General features: G+C 34.2%; 2 protein-coding genes across 2 annotated transcripts in view; both read left to right on the top strand.

The window, feature by feature from the left end:
* LOC150016473 (uncharacterized) overlaps positions 1-702 on the top strand; it is a 35714-nt gene extending 35012 nt beyond the window's left edge. Inside the window, exon 4 of the mRNA XM_090270593.1 lies at positions 560-702. Within this exon, the coding sequence (XP_090126719.1) occupies positions 560-643 (84 nt within the window). The 3' untranslated portion in view covers positions 644-702. The remainder of the gene's footprint in view (positions 1-559) is intronic.
* Positions 703-3044: 2342 nt separating this feature from the next.
* TRPM7 (transient receptor potential cation channel subfamily M member 7) overlaps positions 3045-22531 on the top strand; it is an 82638-nt gene continuing 63151 nt past the window's right edge. Inside the window, exons 1-7 of the mRNA XM_090268347.1 lie at positions 3045-3153; positions 7150-7274; positions 8067-8238; positions 10301-10475; positions 11569-11692; positions 12884-12956; positions 15319-15419. Coding sequence (XP_090124473.1) covers positions 3045-3153; positions 7150-7274; positions 8067-8238; positions 10301-10475; positions 11569-11692; positions 12884-12956; positions 15319-15419 — 879 coding nt within the window. The remainder of the gene's footprint in view (positions 3154-7149; positions 7275-8066; positions 8239-10300; positions 10476-11568; positions 11693-12883; positions 12957-15318; positions 15420-22531) is intronic.

Raw genomic sequence — 22531 nt, 5'->3', positions numbered from 1 at the left:
TAGCTCCCTTGGCTTCTACAAACTCAGATTGATTTTTTTTCTATCAAGTCGGTGAGATTGCCTAGCTCCAGTGGGTTTCTACTTCCTACATAGTGGTCCCGTTAGTGCTTCTAGATAGAATGCAAACCCTCCTTCTGCCCCTGACCCCAGATCATCATTGTAGTCAGGATATAGATTAATTTGCATTTTCTTGAATTCTGTATACATGGAATCATATAAATACGTACTCTTTGGCTGCATCCAGCTTTTTCCAAAAAAAAAATTCAGCATGATGATTTTGAGATTCATCCATATTATTATATCAGTGGTTCATTTCTGTTTTTGAATATTATCTTTTATGGCTATACAGCATTTTGTAGATGCTCACTAAATTTAGATGCCTACATCATCATATACTAATGTATTTATACTATTTCAGTGCTGTAGTGAAGGTATTTAGCTAGCCTAACATCAAAAGGTCAGATTATTTTTATACTGTCATAGGTTCATTCATTTTAATTTAGTATTTTATTGACTGATTTTTTATAAGTCATTTAAAAATTTTATTGTTTTTCATTAGGTGTTTTTGTGGTCGCTTGGTCAAGCAACATGCTTGTTTTACTGCAAGTCTTGCCATGAAATACTCAGATGTGAAATTGGGTGAACATTTTAATCAGGCATTAGAGGAATGGTCTGTGGAAAAGCATACGGAACAGAGCCCAACGGATGCTTATGGAGTCATAAATTTTCAAGGGGGTTCTCATTCCTACAGAGCTAAGGTATGTCACATCTTTGATTTTTTACTTCATCCGTCTTGTTATCTAAATAATTTGCACTTATTATCTGACAGTTTATATTAAGCTGTCAGAAAATCAGTATTGGTCATTACTTTATGGATTTTTAGTTCTTTATAGAGGTGCATACAAATAAAGAATTGTTATATCTTTGTGATTTGAATCTTTTATCATTATAAAATGTTTTTTATCTCTTGTCATTTTTGTTGACAAAGTTTGCTTTTTCAGTAATCAGTATAGCTAATATTTTTTCATTTCTTTTACTTTTAACCTTCCCTTATGATTAAGGGTTTCTTTTCAAATTTTTTAAAATATTGTCTACTATAACTTATTTCTGTTTCCCTTTTCTTTCTTGTGTCTTTTGGATCATTTTTTATTATTTTTCTTCTTCCTTATTAGCTAGCTATTTATATATTCCTTTTCTATTTTTTATGTTATTCTTGTAATAAACACTACAAAATAAACTTTAACTTGCTATTATAAACTAGTACTTTTACTGTTTCCTGGCAATGCAAGAAACTTGAGAATACTTGTAACTAACTGCATTTATTTCCCTTATGGCTTATGTGCTTTTGTTGGTATGAATTTTATTTCTTTCTTTATTTTGAACCCCCCAGACGTATTGTTTTAAATTTAGATTTAACAACATTTTACTCTTTACGTTGTTCTGCCTGCCTTCTTGTCTTGATGGGAAGGTAGTGCCAAATGGTAGACTCATCTCCAAGTTTCCAAGTTTTCAAATTCTCATGGATCCTTCCTTATTCCAAAAGTTCTCACTGTCTTGGTAGCTCTCTGATGCTACCAAAGCAGATGTTATTTATCTATTTTTTAGTGTCTTTAGTGTCCAAGGGCAGAGATAGTTCAAAGCCACCTAGTTCATCATTTCCAGAAGTGGAATTTCTTATTTATTCCTAACACACACACACACACACACACACGCACACACACATACATATATGTGTGTGTGTATATATATATGTGTGTGCGTGTATATATATATATATACACGCACACACATATATACACATATATAGTATTTTAAAAAAATTAACTTTAAACTGTTTTCCAAACTTTACTATATATACCCACATATAATAATGAGTTGAACTAAACTAATACAGAAGGAATATAGAAAATATCTTATTACAAAGCGTTCTTAAGGAACTCTGGAGTCTTCCTAGTGTTGAAGAATTCTGATATTTTAGGATATTTCTTTTCACTTGTGTTTGATCTTTGTGAAGGAATGGGCAATATATTGGTTTGCAAAGAACTTTTCTTAGAGATAATTAAAAATGCTTTTCTTCCAACATCTGAATATTTCAGATTTCTAATGAGCTAAATCATATAGGTGTGTTAGACAAAGTGAATGAATTAAGAGTGGTCATAGCAAGTAAGTTATGTGATGTCACTTAACAGAAATAGAATTTTAAAAATCTTTTAAACCAGAGGAAGTCATTCCATAGATGTGATAGTTTATTTTCTATAGAATGACTTTTCAAAAATTAAATTGGGACTCCATCTGAACACCTTGAAATAATTGAATAAAATTTATTTATTATTTTCAATAATTTGTGTATTGAATCTACAATTAATCCAATGAGGGAAACCATCATTTCTATTAAAAATATTTTTGCTGTTTTATTGCAGAGTCGCAGTTCTACTATAAATGGCCTAGATCATTGACAAAACTTTCAAACAGATAATTCAGTATATGCTTCTGTTAATAGCAAGAGTGGTAGAAACTTCCATTTTCCCTTTCATCTTTCTTTTCCTTTTTCTTTCTTTCCATCATTGTAGCTAGACATAATACCTCTCATTCACTACAGACTCATAGTTAAACAAGCTAATAAATACGGTGGATACATTTGTAAATTGGATGAATGGTAATTGAGTGCATATATACAGAAAGAGTAATGCAATTATGTCCTAATCTTCAAGTTTAAAAATTAAGTGCCACTACTTCTGTAGCTCTTAAAAAACGATTTTCCAAATTTAAAATTATTTGCTCTTGCTAATTCCTACAAGTGAAAATATATTAAAACTAGCATATGAAATCTATTTTATTACAATCTGATTCAAATGAAAGTTTTCTGAAGTTGTATAATGTTATATTATCGAAACCTATGTACATAATTCATTATTTTTTCTTTAAAAAATCCTTTTTAGTATGTCAGACTATCATACGACACCAAAACTGAAGTCATTTTGCAACTTCTGCTTAAAGAATGGCAAATGGAATTACCCAAACTTGTTATCTCTGTACATGGGGGCATGCAGAAATTTGAGCTTCACCCACGAATCAAACAGTTGCTTGGAAAGGGTCTTATTAAAGCTGCAGTTACAACCGGAGCCTGGGTTTTAACTGGAGGAGTAAATACAGGTACTGTGATGATTATTACAATTATATTGTGTGTTTAAAAGTGTTTCATAATATTAATTAGGTATTTGAAACAATAGTCTACATTGAATATAAATATATTCCTTTTTCTGTTAAGTAATCTATAGCTCCTGGATATAAATGTTAGCCATAAAAGTAGTTCGTTTTCATTTAGTCTTCAAGAAAATATTACACTTTAGAGCAGGCGTTGTCAGACTATGGCCCATGGACCAAATCAAATTCATTCCTTGTTTTTTAAATAAAGGTTTATTGATTTTGTATTTTCTGTGGCTACTTTTGTGCTACAATAGCAGGCGTGAATTGTTGTGACAGAGACTTTATGTCCCGCAAATCCTGAAACATTTATTATTTGGCCCTTTACAAAAAGGTTTGTTGTCCCCTACTATAGAGCAAAGTACAATATTATTCCTTTCACTTCTGGCTATTGGTAAATTGATATAAGAACAGAATCTGTTGCCTAGGCAGTAGTAAGAAATAGCTTTAAGAATTAAATTTTAATATGCTATAATCTTTCATTCTAAGTCTTCCCTATTACATACCATATACAGGTTAGATAAAAGGAAGGCAAATTAATTTAATACCCAAAGTAAAATAATTAACACGTAAATTAGCTTACAAATACCTAATTCGTTATCAACAACTGTTTTTTGAACTCATTGTGTTTTTAGCATTCTTTTGGCTGCTGAAAATATATCATTCCACAAAATGAATAAAATATTTACCTTTGTCAAGCTTGCATTCCGGTGGGGGAGATGCAGACAACAGATAACTAAATGTATAATATGTTAGTTTCTGTGAGTAATATTTTTTTCTGATATATCACCTTGGGCAAGGGAAACAGAAGAAAAAATAAACAAATTGGACTACAAGGAACTAAAAGGTTTCTGCGCAGCAAAGGAAGCCATCAACAAATTCTGAAATTGTATAATCAAATTAAATAAAAATAAAGAAAAAATAACTTAGTCACTAGTAATAAATACTAAAAACAACATCAAGTGTCTATATAACTATGTATCTTTATATATCTATAATAAAATATGCTAAGATTTCCAGATTAACATTTTTAAAGGAAATGACTATGCATTTTCTTTCTCAAAAAGTTTAATATTGTTAATTTTCTCATACTGATTTTTGTACATAAAAAAAGAGGTATTTCCTATGCACTTGATATTCAGTTATCATTATTTGCATGAATAGCTGTTATAGCAAATAATTAAAGATCAAAATATAACAAATAGAAAGATACCCTATGCAAGCAGCTTATTGAAGCATTGGATTCTTAAACAATATTGTGATAACATTAAACTACTACTAACGGAAAAAAATAAATGGTGTTGGGAAAGTTGGACAGATGCAAAAGAAATGCAACTAGACCATCTATCTGCTTATATCATAGGTAAAAATAAACTTAAAATAAATTAAAAATTTAAAAATAAGACTCAAAACCATAGACTAGAAGAAGACATAGTAAAGTCTCTGACATTTTTCTTAGCAACATTTTCTCTGACATATCTACTCAGGCAAGGGAAACAAAAGAAAAAATAAACAAATGGGACTACAACAAACTAAAAACTTTTGGCAGAGCAAAGGAAGCCATCAACAAAACAAAAAGACAACTCACTGATCGGAGAAGATACTCTCCAATGATATATCCAATAAGGGGTTAATATCCAAATTTTACAGAGAATTCAGACACCTCAACACCAAAAATTAAACAATGCAATTAAAAATGGGCAGAGGACCTGAATAGGCACTTCTCCAAAGAGGACGTACAGATGGCCAACAGACATGAAAAGATGCTCAACGTCAGTTATCATCAGAGAAATGCAAAATAAAACCACAATGAGGTATCACCTCGCACCTGTCAGAATGGCTATCATCAATAAATCCATAAACAAGTGTTGGTGAAGATGTGGAGAAAAGGGAGCCCTAGTGCACTGATGTGGGGGTGCAGACTGGTGCATCCCCTATGGAAACAGTGTGGACAGCCCTCAAAAAATTTAAGATGGAACAGCCTAATGACACAGCAATTCCACTTCTGGGCATATATCTGAAGAAACCTGAAACACTGATTCAAAGGAATGCAGTGTTATTTTCAATAGCCAAGATATGGAAGCAACCCCAGTACCCGTCAGTAGATAAGTGGATAAAGCCGATGTACATACAATGAAATATTACTCGGCCATAAAAAAGAATGAAATCTTACCATTGGCAACAGCATGTGTTAATGCTAAGTGAGATAAGTTAGTCATAGAAAGACAAATACCATAAAATTTCACTTATATGTGGAGCCTAAAGAACAGTACAAACAAACAATTAAACAGAAACAGACTCATAGATACAGAGAACAGAATGATGGTTGCCAGAGAGGAGGGGGTTTTAGGACTAGGTGAAAAAGAAGAAGGGACTGAGAAGTACAGACTGGTAGTTACAAAATAGTCATGGGTGTGTAAAGTACAGCACAGTCAATAATATTGTAATACTATGTATGGTACCAGGTGGGTACCGGAAATCTCAGGGGACCACTTTGTAAAGTATATGACTACCTAACCACTGTGCTCTACATCTGAAACTAATACAAAATAAAATTGAGTGTGAACTATAATTGAAAAAAAACAAATACAACCTAAGTTGAACTAATAAACTATATGTTAGGCACATGGAAGAGGAGAGATGGGGAGGTGGAGAGAGTTTCACTGATAAAGTGACATTTGAGTAGAGATGGTAGGAAATGATGGAGCAAGATGTTAATAGGGGGCAGAACATTTAAAGAAGAAACAGCTAGTGTCTTGTAAGAATAGTAACAAGGGTCGAGTATAGCTGGAGTGGAATGAACTAGAATTGCTAGAAGAGAAGGTGGGAAAATTATGGGTGAGCGGTGGTGGCTTAGGGTGGGGTGAAGAGCAGGGGCAATCAGCAGATCTTTGTGTAAGACCTTGTAGTACATTTTAAGCACTTTGGCTTTTTCTCTAAATGAGAAGGGATGGTATTAAGCATAGTTGAGAAGAGCAAAGATAACTTGGATAATGTTTTGTAAGTAGAACAAACATGCTCGGTAACAATTGGAAGACTATTTAAGATGCCACTTCTGTATTCAGGTGGGGAATGATACACAATGCATTATAAAAATCAAATTGAGTGATACAGTCATTTGCCAAGGCTGCCACAACAAAATATCCCAGATTAGGCTAGCTTGAACATGAGAAATTAATTTTCTCATAGTTTTGTGGGTCCAAGATGTTATCAGGTTCTGTTCCTCCTGAGCCTTTGGCTTTTAGGTGGTCACCTGCTCACTGTGTTCTCTTATGGTCTTTCTTCTGTGCAAGTACATCCTGGTGTCTCTTTGTGGTCAATTTCTTCTGCCTATAAGGACTCCTGTTAGATTGGATCTGGGCCCATCCTAACCACCTCATTTTTTGTAATAACCTCTCTAAAGGACCTATTTCCAAATACCGTCATACAGGTACTGGGGTTAGGATTGCAATATAGGAATTTTGGAGAGGATGGAATTTGGCTTATAGCAAGTGATACTGAGGGGTTATGTGTTCTTTTCTGTTGTATTTTCTACTATTCTCTCAGTTTTTTATTCAGTTGGACATCTTTTGTAGTTTTGGTGTGTGTGTGTTGTTTCTAGTCCCAAACCACACTTTTTATTTTTTAAGGTGGTGTGTAGAGCAACAACAAAAAAGTATAGTTACTTACATCAGAACTCTTAAGAGAGAACTAAGAATAACAACAGGGTAAAAGTTAGTTTTACATGTGTTTCATGCAGTTGTATGATTTGACATTGTGGGTTATTTTTTCTTTTTGGTCTTTGTATTTTTTTTTTTTGTAAGTATATCTTTTGGACCTTGTTGCCTTTTACCTTATGTGCATAAAGAAAAATATCACTAATTATAATGTTACAGATTGAGCACACAATCGTTCTGAACATAATGAAGACTTTCAAATAAAGGGAATTAAATTTTGTGTGAATAGGTGTGGCCAAACATGTTGGTGATGCCCTCAAAGAACATGCTTCCAGATCAGCTCGAAAGATTTGCACTATTGGAATAGCTCCATGGGGAGTGATTGAAAACAGAAATGATCTTGTTGGGAGAGATGTAAGAATTATTTTTAAATTTCTTGTATTTGAACTTTTATATAAATAAAATTAAAGCAAGGATCTTGTGAGTCAACTTAAAATATTTGTGAACCCAGCATAATTTTCAACTTACCTTTAAAAATATTTTTCTGAGTTCTTCTGATCCTTTTGAAAATGCATAAATAGATAAAAATAATTGTCATTGTTAGTATATTTTGGTCTCTGCCTTTTTGTATAAGGATTTCACACCTTTTCTGTATCATGCCAGTCTTTGTAATTAAATTTTTAATGACTTTGTGACATTAAGAATTAATTTTATTGCCACTAAAAATAGTAATCAAATGCTAATGTTTTATTTGAATAGGTTAAAGACATGAATTGATTATATTTTTCAAGAGACTATTAAAAAGGAATTTCTAAATTGATCAATTTTAAAGATTCTATTTATGGCTAGAAAAATAGCAATACGACATTTGATTGCTTTTATTTAGTGTCCTTGATGTATTGCTCTTTATTCACTAACCTAATTGTTTCTTCATGTTATTTATTTGCTGCTGCTGCTTTTGTATGTGATAATGAAACACTATATATTCTACAGTGAAAGTCGAAATGTAATTGTATCATTCAGCTAATCACTGATTAATCTTCAGCTGCTTAAATGCTTGTGCTTTTGATATATTTGACACTTTCTATTTGGTGCCATATGTAAATGGAATTTTACCTCTTTGTTTTATAGACTATTTTAAAGTTTATTTTTACTTTACATTATATTTAATCCTTCCCACTAACTCTTATATTTGATATTGTTTAGGTGGTTGCTCCTTATCAAACCTTATTGAACCCTCTGAGCAAATTGAATGTTCTGAATAATCTGCATTCTCATTTCATATTGGTGGATGATGGCACTGTTGGAAAGTATGGGGCAGAAGTCAGACTGAGAAGAGAACTTGAAAAAACTATTAATCAGCAAAGAATTCATGCTAGTAAGGGAATTTATAAATCTGTTATTATTGAAATTTTCTGGGCTATATTACTTGCCAGCAACATTCTTAAAAGAGAGAATGTTCTTTGAAGTGCTCATTTTATTGGGTTGGCCAAACACTGTATAGTTTTTTTGTAAAATAAAAAGACACATTTTTTAGTAATTTTTATCTATGGTGGGAATCCATGGATATGGAGGTCCAACTGTACAAAAAAAAAAAAAAAAGACACATTTTTTATTTTCACCAATAACTTTATTGATTTGGATATTTTGAGTATGTCAACTATTTCCCGTATGGTATAACATTGATCGTTCTCAATTAATGTCTTGATTTGATTGCTATCAACTTCAACTGGTCTGTCTGACCTTGGAGCATCGTCCAGTGAGAAATCTCCAGCACAAAACTTGCAAACCACTTTTGACACGTTCAATCAGTCATACCACCTTCTCCAAGTCTTTTTTTTTTTTTTGCGTTTCAGTTAGGTTTTTACCTTTCTTGAAATAATAAAGCAGAATATACAAAAAAATGTTGTATATCTTCTTCCATCTTCAATATTAGAATGGCTACAAAATATTTACCAATTTTGGTAAGTTTTTTTTACATGAATGCTGATAGACAGCTGTCACAATACAATCTTAACAAAATTTTTTTGAATGAAGTTTAAGACAACTAAGTGCTACTAGAGCCATCCTATGGAAAAAACCCAATGAACTTTTTGGCCAAACCAATATTTTGTAGCAGGATAACATAAAACAACCAAGAATGACAGAACTCAGATGAAATAAGGTGACCTAAGAAAAGAAGTCTGAGGCCAAATAAGGTACTCAAATATTGAGACCAAAGCCACAAAAGTTCATTGGAAACTCTGTTGCTATTGTAATCCTATTGCAGCCCAAGGAATTCAGAAATAATCTTAATGTGTGATATAATCTAATGCATGGCTTTGAAATTCAAGATTGAAAAGAGGAAAAAAAATATTTATTGCAAAGTAAGAATCACCTTACTTAAGTTTATAACATGAGTGGGAATCACTGCTCTTTGGTATTTGTGTCTTAAAAGTTGATATTCTTGATACTGGTCTTCCTTTTCAACCATAGTCAAACATTTTGGTTTAACATCTAGATTTTTATTTTGAAAAGAAATTTTGTAATCCTAAGACATCAAGAAGATGAGCTCTATGCAAAGTGAAATAGAAATTCAAAATTATAAAAGTGTATTCATATTATGATGGAGTCATACATATTAGGAATGCTTATAGTAACCTACTTTTGAATTCTTTCACTGCTTTGCATGTTACTGTTAAAAACAAAAATTGGTTTTCTTCACTAAATTTATTTCTGTTACTCTTGTAGAAGTCTTGAATATTATTAATCAGTTCCTTTTATATAATGTTGAGTCTGTCATTAATTTTTATATTAATGTCTCCATATGTTTGAAATCAGACATGTAGAGTTTTATAATAAAAACATATTAGAAGCCCTGGTTGCTGTGGCTCAGTGGATTGAGCGTTGGCCTGCGAGCCAAGTGTCGCTGATTGAATTCCCAGGCAGCACACATGACTAGGTTGCACGTCAGGTCCCCAGTTGGGGGCGCAAGTGAGAGCCAACCACACAATGATGTTTCTCTCCCTCTCTTTTTCCTTTCCCCTCTCTCTAAAAATAAATAAACAAAAGGTAATTTAAAAAAATATTAGAAATTCAGTGATACAGTATTAAGAAGTTAACTATTAAAATTAATGATATACATTTCTTATCAAGAGTTCAGTTAGTGAAATATATAAAATAATTTTAATTTTCAGTAAAAACATAATTCTAATGTATATCTAATTATATATTGGATTCCCTAATTTTGTCATTTAGAACATACTTTCAGTCCACGAAAAAGTAGCTTATTCAGTATTTGATTTATTCATGCCTACCTGTTATCATGTTGAGTGCTTAAAATAGTCAACACAGTTTTGAGATAAATTATATTGGCTTTTTATTTTGTTTTGATTGAATAAAAAATAATATTAAGTCACTAATTTTGCCTAATATCTCCATTAATCTTTTACTTTTTTTAGGAATTGGTCAAGGTGTCCCTGTGGTGGCACTTATATTTGAGGGTGGGCCAAATGTTATCCTCACAGTTCTAGAATACCTTCAGGAAAGTCCTCCTGTTCCAGTTGTCGTATGTGAGGGAACAGGGAGAGCTGCAGACTTACTAGCATATATTCATAAACAAATAGAAGAAGGAGGGTAAGTGATTACAACAAAATTTTAATAACTTTATGTATGAGGCTTATGGTGTTTTAGAATATTAGATTCATTTCAATATGTTATGAACATGACAGTTTGAACTTTAATACAGTATCTTGTTAAGGCTCGAGGAAATGGCTTGTCTGACACATTATTAGAATGGATGAAAAAGTACGAATCTTCTTAGAGGACAATTTTGCAAGATCTGTCAAACATACAGAAGCACGTATCTGTTGACCCAGTAGTTCCATTTCTGAGAATTATTTCTGCAGATGTTCTTATACAGATGTGAATACTATGTATAAAGCTACTTGTTATGGCATTGTTTTGTAATGGTAAAAGATTGGAACAAAACAGAACTTACATCGAAGGGACTAGGTAAATAAATTATGGTGTGTCTGTACAGTGGAATAATTTGCAGCTGAAGGTTGGTATCTAGGTACCAGATTATGGAAGATTACCAATATATTATACAGAAAAAGGAAAATGCAGAGTAGCATGCATATTCTACTTTTTATATAGAAAAAAAAGAAGGGATAATTATTTGTATATATAGAAAGAGATCCTGGAAAGTTATACAGACTAATAGTGTTCTTTGAAAGCAGTTGAGATGAAACTGGGCAGATGGAAGACAGTTGGAAGGAGACTTTAATTATGAATTTCACATTTTTTAATATTTTAGAGTATTTTATATCATTACATTTTTGAGCCATAAAAATATAATACCTATTGAGACAAAGCAGTAAAAATGTGTATGTTCTCATGTTTAAGACATCTTGGTAAAAAACTGCTTTATATACCATAACATCTTAAAATTATCTTTATATAAAAAATTTAAGTACTGATATTGAAACATATGCCTTGTAAAAAAATTTCAAAGTAATTCAAAGAGAAAAATAATTCCATTTTATCCCCCCCTTATGACTTACAGTGACAGCCTCATGAAGGAGAAAATTTCACTGCAGCTCAAGTATTTACTATTAATACAGTAGTTTTAAAGGGCTTACATCAGTCCACCTGTACTTCATATTAGATCAACAAATAATGAAAATTGAAACCATTGAATTAAGTTAATGTTTCCTCTTTACTCTAGGAATCTTCCTGATGCAGCAGAACCTGATATTATTTCAACTATCAAAAAAACATTTAACTTTGGCCAGAGTGAAGCAGTTCATTTATTTCAAACATTGATGGAATGCATGAAAAGAAAGGAGCTAGTAAGTAGATCGTAGTAGAATAAGCCTTAAAATTCAAAGCACGTTCTCAGTTGATGAAAACTTTTGATTATATTTTGGATTTTAAGATTTTTAAATCATTTTTAACATGTAAAGCTGTCATCTATTGTTTCATTGAAGCTGAAAGATATGGAAGAAGGATTATAGTTTTTATATGGTATCGAGACATATATGTATTTGCTCTTCTATTTTAGGAAAAGTTTCATAACTAGGCCTCAACAGATTATGTCTAGGGATAAGGAAGCATGCTACGCATTGTTAATGGCTTCTCTAAAATATATTTAGAAATAAAATCTTAAACTATTTTACTCTTGGGTGCTCAAATTAAAGATTAGTACTGCTTAATTTCAGTCATTTAAAATGGGCTTAAGTTTGCAGCGAAAATCTTTTATCAACTCTATAAGTAGTAGGTGATTTGCTGTTTTCTTTTATGTATTTATGCTTGGAAATGAAGTTAGTTGAAAAATTTGCATTGGGGTTATTAAAATAGTCTTTTACTTTATGAAAAAGGCTATTACATAAAAACCTCTGAAATGGTGTTTCATTTCAAATAATTTCAAGAAATTTCCAGTTTAAAAAACATTTCTCATCAAAGAGACACATAATTATTTGAATTGAATAAGTGTTCTCTCTGTAGAAGGTAAAGTAGTATTTTCCCAGATAGGTTTCCCAGTCCCTAAGTTGCTTACTCTAATAAAAATATAAGATAGGTAAAAAAATGGATGTAATATAAAACCAAACATTTTGAGTGTCCTTTCCATTTTATTTGGTAAATGATACCAAATAAAGCCTTTTAATTTCATGTTTTTGGTTCCTTATTTCTGTCCCCAAAATACCCACCACAACCACCCCCAATTATATTTTCCATGTAGTTTGAAATTACTTTGTTTTATGTGTCTTATGCCTTAGCTTATAAAAGGTAAACCCTGACTGGTTTGGGTGAGTCGGTTGGGCGTTGTCCCACAAAACGAAAAGTCACCAGTTGAATATCAGTAAAGAAAGGCACACTCTTGGGTTGCATGCCAGGTTCCTAGTCGGGGCGTGGGAGAGGCTACCAATTGATGTTTCTCTCCTTCTCTCTCTCCCTCCCTTCCCTTCTCTCTAAAATTAAATATAATCTTTTAAAGAATTTAAAATATAAAGACATAATATTATGAATTAATCTTTAAATAGATCACTGTTTTCCACATTGGATCAGATGAACATCAAGATATAGATGTAGCCATACTTACTGCACTGCTTAAAGGTAGGATTTAATTATTTTTTATTTGTAAGCTCTTTCATTTATATTCTATTTCAATAAGATAGGACTTCTTAAATGAGCAAAGTGGGAAATGAATCTGTCAATTTTTCTTTGTGAAAAACAGATGTTAGCTTTCTTTGACAATTAGCTTTTGTTTTTATTTCGTAGAATTATTTTAAGGTTATAGCAGTACTTCTAGGACTAATGGGATAATGCATATGCATATTGAACTGTTTTCTTGTCATTATCTTGCCAAAGATATCCAACTGATATAATAAACTGCATTGCAGTGAAGTCTTTTCAAAAATTAAAACTAAAATGGTGTCCCTTCTGGGTACCTGAAAATTCAAGTATGTAATGAGCTGGCAGGAACAGAGCAAGAGAGCACTGTTGTTTCATTGTCATTTACAAGAATTTCCCAAATATTAGGCCACAAGAAATTGCCAATAGATCAGACATTTAAAAAATACAAAAATAAAATATAAGATATACATCATCTGACCATAGTAATAGGAAACCCAGAAACCATTAACAGAAAGATCAATACATGGGATTGCATAAAAATAAAAAGAGAGCATCTAATGTATTTTCCACATACTTTATGTGTGCTAGCCACTGTGTTTTAGTGGTTCAGAGTATTTAATTCATTTTATCTTTACAGTAGCCTAAAGGGGAAGATTTCCTTTTTTTTTTTTTTCCATCTTATAGATGAGAAAATTAAGGAACCAGGAATATGGAGGGATCACAGTAAGCTGTTATAAATTAATAATAAAAAGATGATTACCTCCTAGGAAAATGGGCCAGAATTTATGTAAAAGATATGAGCAGAATATTACAAATACTAGGGGGAAATGTGGAAAGGTGCTCAGTATTATAAGTGAAATAAGCCAGTGATAGAAAAAACAAATACTATATGATATCATTTAAATGTTGAATCCAGTGAACAAATAAACTGACAAAATAGAAACAGAGACAATAATACATGGAACAGACTGACAGCTCTCAGGGAGGAGGGGAGAGGGGAAACTGGGTGAAAGAAGACAAAGGGATGAACTAAAGAAATATATGCATGACCAATAGACACAACAGTGTGATGATGGCTAGAGGAAAGGATGTGTGTGGGCTGCATGGAGGTGGGCACAGGATGGGCAAATGGAGATATCTATCTGTATTAGTGTCAACAATAAATAAAGTTAAAAAAAAAGAAGCTTTTTATCCCTTTATGGGGTATTCTTATACCTCTGACGGATTAACTTTTCTGGAATATATTTTGGCAGTATATCAAAAGCTTTAAAATATCCTTCAACCTGCCACTTTGGATTCTGAAAAATCATACTATCTAAATAATCAAACATGTGTCCAAAAATATTGTCATCAAAAAATTCAAAATAACCCAAGTGTCCAGAGTTACAGAAATCTAAGGTATGAAATTAAGATGCATAAAGTAGGCTGCTGAATATATTGTATGATCCACTTTTGCATAAATAATTAAAAGTATACATATGAATTTATTGGGTTGTCAAAAAAGTTCGTTTAGTTTTTTTCCATTAAATAAAAGATACATATTTCATTTTCACCAAAAACTTTATTGATTTGAATATTTTGAGTATGTTGACTATTTCCCACTATTGGCTTCTAGTGAGCAGTAGTCAGCGGTGTTGCTAAACATCTTTCAACGCATAAGACAGCCCCACAGCAAAGAATTATTTGGCCAAAATGTTAATAGTACCAAGGAACTTCACAGACCACTTTTGACACATTTGGATCAATCACAGCACCTTCTCCATACACTGCACAAATCTTTCTGGCATTTCTGTTGCATTTTTACCTTCCTTGAAATATTAAAGCATAATATGCTGAAAATGTTGTTGTATTTTTCCATCTTCAATATTAAAATGGCTGCCCAAAATTAACCAATTTTGTTGAGTTTTTTAAAAAAATAAATGCTGGTATGACAGCTGTCACAATACAATCTTAACAAAATTGTTTGAAATGTGGTTAAGGATGACTGAGCACTATTAGAGCCATTGTATAGAAAAAGACTAAACAGATTTTTTTTGTCCTACCCAATATATATGCACAGAAAAGTGCCTGTAAGAAAAATTTTCATAATGTTAGCAGTCAGTACTATCTCTATGATAGGAATATGTCATCTTGTTTTCTTTGTTCTACATTCTGAATTGCTTGTAGTGAATAAGGGTTGTCTTTTGTATTGTTGGAAAATGAAAGTCTTCAACCTTGAGGGCTACCTCTGAACAGTGACAGCTGTGTAAGTTAGTTAAAAAGGAGTGGGAAGAATTCGTGTTTTACATTTTAATGGAGATAAATAAATTGAACTTGTCAGCTATTTTCTTTATTTGACTAGGTACGAATGCATCTGCATTTGACCAGCTCATCCTTACATTGGCATGGGACAGAGTTGACATTGCCAAAAATCATGTATTTGTTTACGGACAACAGTGGCTGGTATGTAACAAATAATCTGTATATACAATGGAAGGAATTAAATTAAACTAAGTAATAACAAAGTATTTGTTGGAACTGTGACCAAACTTGACATTTTACCTGTCAAGTGCAAAATTTACCAAAGTGCAAAATTACTTTACCTAAACATTTCTACAACATTAAAATCCATTTAGGATTTAATAAATTATACTTGCCTCTTCGGTAAAACCTGCTTTGTATTTTTATTATTTTTATTAATTTTCTTATAAACCTTTAAAAAAATTTTTTTAAATTTATTTATTTTTAGAGAGAGGTGAAAGAAGGAAAGAGGGCGAGAAACATCAATGTATGGTTGCTTCTTGAACACTCTTAACAGGGGACCTGGCCCACAACCCAGGCATGTGCCCTGACTGGAAATCAAACTGGCGACACTGGTTCACAGGCCAGTACTCAATTCACTGAGCCACACCAGCCAGGGCAAAACCTTGCTTTTTATAATGTAGAGATCTCTAAAAATCCTAGAACTGAAAAAAGTCATAGAAATAGTGTTGTATGCATCTTAGTTCATCAGGGGGGATATCAATCTGTAATTTTCTTGTGGTGTTCTTGTCTGGTTTTAGTGTCAGGTAATGCTGGCCTCATAAAATTAGTTTGGAATAGTCCCTCCTCTTTGTTTTTTGAAAGAGTCTGAGAAGGATTGGTGTTCTTTGAATGCTTGGTAGAATTTATCAGTGCATCTCTCTGCTCCTGGACTTCTGTTGGGAGTTTTTTGTTTTTTGTTTAGATTTTGTTTGTTTATTTTTAGATAGAGGTGAAGGGAGAGAGACAGGGAGATAAATATCGATGTGAGAGAGAAACACTGATTGGTTGCCTCTCATATGCTCCCTGACTGGGAACTGAGCCCACAGTCCAGGCAGGTGCCCGTGACCAGGAATCTAACTGGTGACCCTTCTCTTTGCATGTTGACGTCCAACCGAGCAACACTGGTCAGGGCTATTGACAGGTTTTTGACTACTGATTCAAAACCGATGCCCTGCCCTTGGCTGGTGTGACTCAGTTGGTTGGAGTATTATCTTGTAACTGAAAGATTGTTGGTTTAATTCCCAATCAGGGCACATACCTAAGTTGCAGATAGATCCCGGGTCCGGGTGCATGCAATCTGCAGTCTGGGCACTGATCCTGGCCCCAGCCTAAGCAGGAGGCAGCCAATCGATGCTTTTCTCTCACATCAATGTTTTTCTCTCTCACTTCCTCTCTTGCTAAAACAAAACAAGGCAAACAAACAAACAAAAAAAACCCCTGATGTCCTGTCAGATGTGGCTTAGTTGGTTAGACCATTGTCCCATACACTGAAAGGTTATAGGTTCAGTCCCAGGCAGGGCTCCCAGGAAACGCAATCAATCAGCGTTTCTCTGGTCAGTGTTTCTCTCCTCCCCCTACCCCCACCCTCCCATCACATCCCACTCTGTCTCTAAAAGCAATGGAAAATGTCATTGGGGGAGGATAAATTTTAAAAAAACTGATTACTACTAGTAATCAGTCTGTTAAGATTTTCTTTTTCTTTATGACTCAGTCTTGGTAGGTTGTATGTTTCTAGGAATTTATCCATTTCTTATCAGTTGCCCAATTTTTTGGTATATAATTGTTCGTAGTAGTCCCATATGATCCTTTGTTTTTCTGTGGTATCAGTTGTAATAACTCCTTTCATTTTATTTGAGTCTTGTCTGTTTTTCTTAGTGAGTTTGTTTATTTTTTTCTGGTTGTCAATTTTGTTTATCTTTTCAGAGAACCAGTTCTAAGTTTTATTGATCTTTTCTGTTGTCTTTTTGGCCTTTTTAAAAAAAAATATACTTTATTGATTATGCTGTTACAGTTGTCCCAATTTCTTTTCCCTTTGTTTTCCTCCACCCAGTGACCCTCCTCCCTCCAATTGCTCCCCCCCCTTAGTCCTTGCCCATTGGTTGTGCATATAGTTCTTTTCAACATCTTCCTAACTACTCCACTCCCTCCTACTATGCTTAATTCCTGTACCATCTCCCTCCCTTCCCCCCCTTCCCCTTCCCTGCTGACCTCCCCCTAAAATGTTCCCCATACCTATAATTCTTTTCCCACTCTCGTTGCCTACTTAGTTTGCCTTTGTTTCGATTCCCTAGCTTCTGTTGTTGGTTGTTGTGATACAGTTTTTATTTTAATGTTCATAGTTTTCATCTTTTTCCTAAACAAGTCCCTTTAACATTTCATATGACAGTGGTTTGGATCTGATGACCTCCTTCAGTTTTACATTGTCCTGGAAGCACTTTCTCTGCCCTTCTATTCTGAATGACAGCTTCGCTGGATAGAATAATCGTGGCTGTAGGTTTTTGCTTTTCATCACTTTGAATATTTCTTGCCAGTCCCTTCTTGCCTGCAGAGTTTCTTTTGAGAAATCAGCTGATAGTCTTATGGGGACCACTTTATACATAATTCTCTTCTTCTATCTTGCTGCTTTTAAGATTCTCTCTTTATCCTTAATTTTTGACATTTGGATTATAATGTGTCTTGGTGTGGTTCTCCCTGGGTCCAGTTTATTTGGAACTCTCTGTGCTTCCTGGACCTGTAAGTCTATTTCCTTCCCCAAGTTAGGGAAGTTCTGCTTCATTATTTTTTCACCTAATTTTTCAATTTCTAGTTCTTCTTCTTCACCTTCTGGCAACCCTATGATTCAGATATTGGCCTGCTTATAGCTGTCCCATAGGTTTCTGAGCCTCTCATTTTCCTCACTTTTCGTTTCCTCTTTCTGCACTGGTTGACTGTTTGTTCCTTCCCTATGTTTCGATTTATTGGTTTGATTCCTGGTTTTCTTTCCCTCACCACTAGTTTCATATGTGTTTTCATTCATTTCTGCAGGACTGGCCTTCATTCCTTCTCTGTCTTGTTTAAGATCTGCTGTTAGGTCTGTAAGCATTCGTATAACCAAAGCTCTGAACTGTGCCCTAGAAAGATTTCTTATCTGCTGCTTTGTCAGATTAGATATTTGCTGTCTGGACAGTTGTGGCACTGGGATCTCTATTGTGATCAGTGCCATCCTGACAGTTTTGTGTTTACCTTTGCTTCCTGGGCAGGGCTGTCACACCTCCTACGCTATAGTGGGCAGAGCCCTATGCACTCATCACTACTGGGCGACCCTTTTCCCCACACTGTGGCGCTTTGTGTGGGGTAGGGGGTCCAAAATGGATTCCTGCTGTTTACTCTCCACTGAGAAACTGGGAGCCTCCTCTTCTGTGCCCATGTCCTCCAGCCCTCACTGTCCAATGCAATGGGGGTCTGCCTTCCCTGGCATTGGAATCGCACACTGACAGGTTTGGTCTGCAGCTGGGGGTGCTCCCCCGGCATTTCTTGCCTCCCCTTAAATATGAGTGTCTGTGCTTACCGCTGTCCCACTGCTGTCACCACAACTGCTGCAGCCAGCACAGCTTGACCTCTCCGCCCCAGCTTTGCCCCTTCTACTCATCCGGACAAGCACCACTTGTTTATAACTTCATACATTGGACTTCCATGTAGCTTTATTTTCTGGAACTTCTGGTTATTTCTGGTTTTGCGGTAGTTGTATTCCTTCTTAGTTGTGGAGGAAGGAGTGTGTCAATCTTGGCTGGAAGTTCTTCTCTGTCTTTTTGGTCTTGGTTTCATTTATTTCTTCTCTAAACTTCGTTATTTCCTTCCTTCAACTCACTTTTGGCTTTGTTTTTCTTTTTCTAATTCCTGAGGTAGAAAGTTAAGACTTCATGTTTCTTGAGGTAGGTGTTTATTGCTAAGAGCTTTTCTCTTAAAACTGCTTTTGCTGTATCCTACAAAACTTGTTATGTTGTATTTATTTCCCTTTTCATGGGTCTCAGTATGTTCTGATATTTTTGTTTTCTTCTTTTATCCATTTGTTGTTCAGTAGCATGCTGTTTCACCTCCGCACATATGTGAATTTTTCATTTTTCTTTGTGTAATTTATTTCCAATTTCATATTGTGTTTGGAAAAGATGTTTGATATTATTATAGTCCTATTAAATTTATTAAGACTTGTTTAGTGGCCTTGAAAATGTTTCATATTCACTTGAGAAGAATGTGTATTTTGTTGCTTGTGGATGGGATGTTTCGTATATATCTCTGTTAAGACCCGCTAGTCTAATGTGCCATTTAAGGCTGGTATTTCCTTATTGATTTTTTTGCCTGGATGATCTTTGCATTGATGTAAATGGGATATTAAAATTCCCTGCTTTTATTGTACTGCTGTTTCACTCTTAAGGCCTATTAATATTTGCTTATATATATATATATATAGGTGCTCCCTATGTAGGGTGCATAAATTTGCAGATGTTATATCCTTTTGTTGGATGGATGACTTTATTGTTATGTAATATCCATCTTTGTCTCTTTTTTAAATTATATTTTATTGATTATGCTATTATAGTTACAGCAATTTTTCCCCCTTTGGCCCCCTCCACCCGCACCCCCTACTCCCTCAGGCAATCCCCACACCATTGTTCATGTGCTTGGGTCATGAGTGTAAGTTCTTTGGCTACTCTGTTTCCTCAACTGTACTATACATCCCCATGGTTATTTTGTAACTACCTACTTGTATTTCTTAATCCCCTCTCCTCTTCATTCATTCCCCCACATCCCCCTCCCATCTGGCAACCATCAAAACGCTCTCCATATCTATGGTTCTATATCTGTTCTTCTTGTTTGCTTAGTTTGTTTTTTAGATTCAACTGTTGATAGTTTTGAATTTATTGCCGTTTTAATGTTCATAATTTTGATTTTTATAAATAAGTCCCTGTAATAGTTCATGTAAAAATGGTTTGGTGATGATGAACTCCTTCAGATTTTTCTTGTCTGGGAAGTTTTTTTATCTGCCCTTTCATTCTAAATGATAGCTTTTCTGGGTAGAACAATCTTGGCTGTGGGCCCTGCTTTTCATGACTGAATGTTTCTTGCCAGTCCCTCTAGCCTGCAAAGTTTTTTTTTTTTTGAGAAATCAGCTGACAGTCCTATAGGCCCTCCCCTGTAGGTAACTAACTGCTTTTCTCTTGCTGCTTTTAAGATTCTTTCTTTACCATTTGGCATTTTAATTATGGTTTGTCTTGGAGTTTGCGTCTTCACATCCATATTGTTTGGGACTCTCTGTACATCCTGGACTTGCATGTCTATTTCCTTCACCAAATTAGGGAAGTTTTCTTTTATTTATTTATTTTTTTCTAATAGATTTCCAATTTCTTGCTCTTTCTCTTCTCCATCTGGCATGTCTATGATGCAAATGTTGGAACAGTCGAAGTTGTCCCAGAGATTCATTACACTATCCTGAATTTTTTGGATTCCTTTTTTCTTCTTGTTGTTTTTGATTGGTTGTTTTTTGGTTCTTTTCCAGATTGTTGATTTGATCTTGGCTTCATCCACTCTGCTGTTGTTTCCCTGTAAATTGTTCTTATTTCAATTAGTGTATCCTTCATTTCTTACTGGATCTTTTTTATCTATTGAGGTCCTCATTAAGTTCCTTGAACATCCTTATAACCGGTGTTTTGAACTCTGCATCTGACAGATTGCTGATCTCCATTTTGTTTATTAATTTATTTTCTGGAGTTTTGATCTGTTCTTTCATTTGGGCCATGTTTCTTTGTCTCATTTTGGCAGCCTCTCTTGTTTCTATCTATTAGGTAGAGCTGCTATCATTCTCTGCCTCGGTAGTGTTGCCGAATGTAGTAGGTGTCCTGTCGATCCAGTGGCACAGCCTCCACTATCATTCAAGCTGGGTATTCGAGGTGTGCCTTTTGTGTGGGCTGAGTACACCCTCCTCTTGTAGTTGAGCCTTGATTGCTGTTGACAGGTCAGTGGGAGGGATTTTCCCAGGCCAGTCAGCTGCAAGGACTTGCTGGGACCACTGACCACCAACCCCTGCCCTCTGTGGAGGATCAGCTGTGCAGAGGCAGTGTGGTGGTGCTCTGACGTGGTCTGTAGCTGTCCACTGGGTGTGCAGGCTTTGGGGTTTTCTGGGTTGTGCAGGTCTAGGTCAGCCCCCACCTGTGTTTTACCTGTGGCCATGCAGCAGGGCTGTAAAGCAGTCTGAGATGGCTGCTACTTGTGCTGGGCTTGGCTATCTTTGTCTCTTATTATAGTCTTTCTTTTAAAGTCTGTTTTATCCAGCTTTTTTAAATTCTCCATTTGCATGGAATATCTTTTTTCATTCGTTTACTTTCAGTCTATGTATGTCTTTACATCTAAAGTGAGTCTCTTATAGGCAGCATATACATGGGTGTTTGTTTTTTATTTCCTTTCAGCCGTTCTGTGTCTTTTGATGGGAACATTTGTTCCATTTGCATTTAAAGTAATTATTGATAGGTATGTACATACTGCCATTTTGCTGTTTTCTAGATGTTTTTGTAATTCCTCTCTGTTTCTTTCTTTTGCTCTTCTACTTTGTGGTTTGATGACTTTCGTAAATGACACATTCTTTTCTCTTCATTTTTTGTCTGTTAATTATGCTTTTTTGCTGTGTGGTTACCATGAGGCTTACGTATAATAGCTTATAACTATAATATTCTGTTTTAAGTTGATAAAAAGTTGAGTTTGATCTTACTCTAAAGATCAACGTTTTTACTCCCCCTCTGATTTATTATGTTTTTTATTTCACATTTTAGATCTTTTTGTTTTGTCTATCTCTTTATTATAATCATAGTTATTTTTACTACTTTGGTCTTTTAACCTCTGTACTAGATTTATAGGTAATTAATCCACCATCCTTACTATAATATGTTTACCATTCTAGTGAGATTTGTTCTTTCATATATTAATGTTTTCTTATTACTACTTAGTACCCTTTCTTTTCAGCTTAAAGAAATCCCTTTAACATTTCTTGGAAAGTGGTTTAGTGGTAATGAACTTCCATAGCTTTTGTTTATCTGGAAAACCGTTGATTTCTTCTTCAGTTCTGACTGATAACTTTTCTAAGTAGAGCATTATTAGTTGGAGGTTTCCTTCTTTTAGCACTTTGACTATATCATGCACTCCCTTCTGGCCTGCAAAGTTTCTGCTGAAAATCTGCTCATAGCCTTATGGGTTGGGTTCCATGCATGTAACAAGTTGTTTTTCTCTGGATGCTTTTAATATTT

The sequence above is a fragment of the Furipterus horrens genome, unplaced genomic scaffold (assembly GCF_987537825.1).
Source record: "Furipterus horrens unplaced genomic scaffold, mFurHor1.1.pri manual_scaffold_3, whole genome shotgun sequence".
NCBI classification, from domain to species: Eukaryota; Metazoa; Chordata; class Mammalia; order Chiroptera; family Furipteridae; genus Furipterus; species Furipterus horrens.
This window is presented reverse-complemented; position numbering and strand designations above follow the sequence as displayed.